Below are 5866 nucleotides of genomic sequence, written 5' to 3' on the forward strand. Positions count from 1 at the left end.
TTACAAACACCCAACTCTCTCCATATCCTTTCATTGTCATCGTAATTTACCTGCATAGAATGTTTACGGCAAAATATATTAATTTATCATAGTTAAATCAAATATTAGAAAATAGTATAAAAAATATTACAATTACAACAAATTCAGTAATTTCCTACAACTGGGGTCTGTGGAGGATAAGATATACGCAGACCCCTACCCCTGAAAGGACAGAGAGACTATTTCCGATAGACCCTCAGCTAGAGAATGACTGCAAAAGAAAAGATAATTCCAACAAATAGGAATAACAACATAGTATAAAAAATATTATAAGTGATATTTCTTCATATTAATGTGTTTATGAAAAATATATTTTAAAATATTAGTCAAAGTTTATGTAATTTAAATTTGAAAAGCAAAAATGTTCACATAAATATTTATGTGTATTATATGTATTTATTAATTTAGTAAAATATTAGTATTAGATGCCGGTAAATTTTTAGAGATTTCACTTTTAGGTTTCGAATAGGTGCGGATTTGACAGAAACCAGTTATATTTACTTAAATATTAAATTTATATAAATATTTAATTACAAAATTTAATAACTAATACGAACTATAAGTTTCATAACAATTTCAAAATTATAAATTTTAAATCTTGACTTCTCACCTCTTATAGTATGTCTTAAATGATGTAAATTTCAATTGTGTTGGGTGTAGCGCGGGACGCCAAAAAAATGTATTAAGAAAAAGTTTAATTCAATTGAATCAGTTGATTATATATTGCAATAGTCTACCGCTGGCCCCCACTTTTCTTGGTCCTGCCAATATTTTATTTTTCTCAAAAAATAAAAATAAAGTATTTTCTATCTGTCAGAAATCTGAATATCTATCTCATCACCTTTGAATAATTAAAACAAAGTAAAATATTATTAAAATATGGTCACTTTTCTCTCATTTCACCCATTTTGACCGTCACTACACTTATTTCCTTCCCTCTATATAATCCCTTCCATACCCCCTTCTCTCTCCTCATCCCTTCACCTTTCTCTCTCTTAATTTCTCCATTTTCATTGCTTTTTCAAAGTCTCTCAGTTTTACATTTTTTTTAAAAATGGCTGAGTCGACTCAACCAATTAAACGTTCAAGAGAAGAAGAATCCCAAGAAATACAAGAAAATTTATGTGAAGGTAATAATACAAAGCGCCATAAATCATCTTATAATGATATCCTCTCCATTCTTGAAGAGGAAGAATACGGGTTTGAATCCGACCCGGTTTCTGGGTCCGACCTATTCGCCACCCTTCAACAAGAACTTCTCCCAAATGACGGGTTTGAGGCCGACCCGGTTTCTGTCGGGTCGGATATTTCTTCTAAAGAAGATGAAGTAGAAGATGACAGAAGTAGTGTTATTAGACACCTTCTAGAAGCTTCTGATGATGAACTAGGTATTCCCAGTGGAGATGGAACCAACGGTGTAGATTTAACGTTTGCTGAAGAAAATGAAACATATGGTGGTGATTTTCCGTTTGCTATATCTGATGGTTTATTATGGGAGTTTGAAGATGAAGCTGCTAACTATTATTCTTTGTTACAGTCCGAACTTTTTATGTAGGTTCTTTTTTAGGGTTAGGTTAGAAATACTGAGGAGAGGGAATATGGAAAAAAAGGAAAATGTTTGGGGGTATAAAGTGAAAAGAAAAAATATGAGGGTGAAAAAGAAAAGATGGAAGAGGTTTTTAGTTTCTATAATTTTGCCCCAATTCGCTCATCTATTGTATATTTCCCAAAGTACCCCTTCTGGTTAGAATATTACTTAGCAAAATGTAGAAGGTAAAAAAATTATTCGTTATATGGAAGGTCTCTTTCCATTTATGCCCTTGACATTTTTGAAACCGTCATTTCCAGCAATTTTAATTACAATATTTCTTCCTATCTTATTTTATGTGAGTATATCGAGATGGAAAAAATAGAAACACTTTTTCTTCTTTCTTTTAATTAAAGGCTTTTATTAATCACAAATGAAAATTATAAATCCACATCTTAGCAAAACCAGAGCTAGTGACCCGTTTGCTTTGGGCATAATTAGTGACCAGTTTGTTTTAGGCATGCCCATTAAGAAAATACTAAATTCTAAGCAAAAATAGTTAGTGTGATTAAATTATCTTTAATTAAATATTGCAGCATAGCTATAATAGCACTTACTTTTCTTCTGAGGAATAAATGACATTTTATGGATACGTACATAAGGGTAATTTTGAAAAATCAAATTGAATATTTTCTTGATTATATAAATGGACACTTATTTTGGACCAAAATAAAAAAATAAATTGGCCACTTATTATGGACAGGAGGATTACTAAAAAACTAAACTCAGCAAGCCATACTTATAACTTGTTTGGTCACCACCACAACAGCAAACCCAATATTTTCCTAGAGGTTTGGAGAAGGTAAGATGTACGCATCCTTACTCCTTTCCCGTAAGATTAGAGAGCCTGTTTTCGATAGACCCTAGGCTAGAGAACGACCGAAAAGAAAAGGTAATTGCACGATGAAATAAGATTGAATTCAAGAATGCACTCAAATTTTAGGTAGTAATAGTCATCTATGAATAAAAAATATCATATTAACCCTAATGCTAGCGAACTAAGTAAGATAAAAGAGAAACACTCGACTACCTACAAACCTTCTACCCTAATTTTTGACCTCCACACCCTCCTGTCTAAGGCCATGTTCTCAGTCAGCTCCAGCTGTGTCACGTCTCGCCTAATAACCTCTTCCCAAGACTTCTTAGGCCTACCTCTACCCTTCTTGCTGCATGCCAAGGCTAACCGCTCGCACCTTCTAACTAAGGCTTCTATACTTCTCATCTTAACATGCCCGAACCATCTCAGTCTCACCTCCTGCATCTTATAACATGTTTGGTCAAGCTTTTAAAATCAACTAATTTTGAAAAGAAAATTTTTCAAAAATGCTTTTTCAAAAAAATATTATTAGTAAAAAGTAGTTTGTATTTGATTAATCAATTTGAATAATATTTCTTAGCAGTAATTAGCTTTTTTTTTTTAAAAAAAAAATGTTTAAATATATTTTTCTCAAAAGATTTTTTTTTTTTGGGAAAATCTTTTTTTTTTTTTTTGCTTTTCAAAAATTATTTCTAAATTTACTTCATCTCAAAGGCATTTTTTCCTTATATAAGCTATATCAAATATCTTAATTTTAGAAAAAAATATTTTTAGCCAAAAACAAGCTTGGCAATACATGCTATTAAAGAAATAGAAACACTTTTGATAGTATAGTAGTATTTTTAAATTTTTTCATCTTAGATATATATATTTTTTATCGTAATTAACAGCTCATTAAAAATAGAATGATTCAAAATAGTATTTGAGTATAGAAAGGATTTTCTTATAAACAAACTTAAAATGATGTCATATAAATGTTGTAAACGAGATTTAGATCATCATATAAATGTAAATTTTGCCCTAAAGTGTCCCTTCTCGGGTTAGAATATTAGTAGAAGGTAAGAAAAATGATTCGTTATGTGAGTGGCTCTTTCCATTTCTGCCCTTGGCTTTTATTTTGGAACATTTATTTCTAAGTTTTTTGATAGGTCAAAATATTTCGAAGCAATTTTAATTTAAAGTACTTCTTTCATTTAATTATATGTGAAAAGGCGGAGTTTAAAAAAGATAAAAGACTTTATCTAATTAAAGCATTTTTAATTTTTTTAGTTTTAGATATATCATTACATTTCTATCATTGGAACATCTCCTTTTAATTGCAAAAATTGTCACTACCTCTCCAAGCCAAACGATGAAGGGACTAGGTACACTGGAACTTCTCCAATATATGTATGGAACAAACAGAAACATGTAATATTCTCCAATGAATGAAATAAAGCAACATCTTTGCACTCCACCAAGTCACTTTACATTTTACATTCGACCTCGCTCGAATTGCTTTACATTCGACCTCGCTCGAATTACTTTACATTCGAGCTCGCTCGAATTACCTTGTGTTCGACCCGCTCGAATTACCTTGCGTCCGACCTCGCTCGAATTACCTTGCGTTCGACCTCGCTCGAAATACTTTACATTCGACCTCGCTCGAATTATTTGATTTTCGACCTCATCAAACCTCGATCTCATCCGAGCTAATTGATACTCGACCTCAAGTCAGTCTATGTTTGACTCAACCAATATCAAACATATACAAACAACCGAAAAATTAGAGGCTTCCCCACATAGCAAAAAATAAGGACAGGAAAAGAGAACGGGAATCCAGAAATACATAGCAAAAAGGGAAGTGTTCCATTTCAATTATCGGATTACAATACTTTTTACAAAGGGCTCGAGGACGCCTTCACAAAAATAGCAAAGCAAAAAAAAAACTAAGTGCAACAGTTTCACGCCACATCATCCCCATCGGTGTATTCATCATCATACCAAGGATCAGAGGCAAGCCTATCTGCGGCGTCGGCATCCTCATCCCCGCCAGGCGTAAGAGGGTCGTAACCACAAGCTTCACGGGCTGCACGTGCCTTGACATGGACGACCTCAAGCTCCACTTCGAAAACTTTCCCGGTAGCCTTCAGAGATTTGTACACGTCAAGTTGAGCCTCGACATGGACCCATATCTCATACAACTCCTGCGACACACCGGGATCGGCAGAAGTATGAGATGCAGATGGCTGTGACTGCCGTCGAGTCTCCTCGGCCCTCAAGATAACGACTTGCTCGTTTAACCTAGACAACTCCGCCTCTAAACCCTGGATCCATTCTTCCAACCTCGCCAACTTAAGCGCCGATGTCTCCATCTTATTAACCCACTCTGACCTGCAAACAAGGAGGGCGTCTTCTAGGGCCGCCACTTCAGCCATATCGGCCATTCTGCCTTTCTCGGGCCGACTCAATTCTTCGACCTTGACACTCAACTCACCCCTCAAATCGATATATCTTGCCTCCCTCTGCCCGAATTCAGCCGTTAAGGATGCCACCTGCGCCTAAAGGTCGGTGTTCTTAGCCATCACCCCTTTACTCACCTCGAGCTCGTCCTCTTTGGCCTTTAGCGCTACCTCAAGCTCGTTGCACCTACTGATGGCCCTCATAAGCTCATCGTCCCGCTCCCTCAGCTCTTCATCCTTCTTCGTCAGCTCATCGTCCTTCTGTTTGAGCCCATCACAAAACGACTGAAATTCGCCATCCTGGCTAAGGAAGTCAACAATCGGTGGTTGCTTAGTATGATACTCCTTATACTTGGAGATCATATTCTTAAAAATGGTCATCCTCCGCTCCTCCCGCCGGTAATGCTCGATCCCCATGATAAGAGTCTGACATGCAAAAAGAGAGGAGTAAGTGTAAGAAAATTATGCATACGAAACAAATTCTAACATAGAAAAGCACTTACTCGCAGAGCCATGCCGGATATACCCAACGATAGATCCACATCGTTCATCGCCTGTAGCGCCGTGTTTTCAGAAGCCGCGCATAGGGGAGCAAAGTCCGGCATCACCCGTTCTGAGTTGGCCAAAAGGTCGTAGTCCACGGGAATGACTATGTGCCGATTAGGACCCTCCGTCCTTATATCCACATGAGTATTTCTCTCCAAGAAGGCACATACCTCATCAGGGTCGATGTCCGAGCTAGAGTCGTCATCCCACCGTAGGGATCGCTCTACTTCCCACGACCGCCGATGATGAGCCACCTTCTGCGGCTTGTGTAAGCACTTTGCTATCACGAACCCCCTCAACCCTAGAGGGTCTCCTCTCCATAACGGCACATACCGTGGAAACGGCCTCTACATTTGGTGTAAGCGCAGATTCTGCTTCCAAAGCGATGAATTTTTCCGGCTCGACGTCAGCGACATTGGCCTTCCCGGTTTCCAC

At 36.8% G+C, this 5866-nt stretch overlaps 1 protein-coding gene across 1 annotated transcript; it reads left to right on the plus strand.

The window, feature by feature from the left end:
* The first annotated feature begins 1003 nt into the window (after positions 1 to 1003).
* Positions 1004 to 1863, plus strand: LOC104227881 (uncharacterized). Its single transcript, XM_009780249.2, has one exon. The coding sequence runs from the start codon at positions 1094 to 1096 to the stop codon at positions 1592 to 1594; it is 501 nt and encodes a 166-aa protein (XP_009778551.1). The 5' UTR covers positions 1004 to 1093; the 3' UTR covers positions 1595 to 1863.
* Positions 1864 to 5866: the final 4003 nt, after the last annotated feature.

Source organism: Nicotiana sylvestris, chromosome 10, assembly GCF_000393655.2.
Source record: "Nicotiana sylvestris chromosome 10, ASM39365v2, whole genome shotgun sequence".
Taxonomy (NCBI): Eukaryota; Viridiplantae; Streptophyta; class Magnoliopsida; order Solanales; family Solanaceae; genus Nicotiana; species Nicotiana sylvestris.

Excerpts from the sequence above, each read along its gene's own strand:
- LOC104227881 (XM_009780249.2), top strand. The coding sequence starts at position 1,094 with ATGGCTGAGTCGACTCAACCAATTAAACGTTCAAGAGAAGAAGAATCC.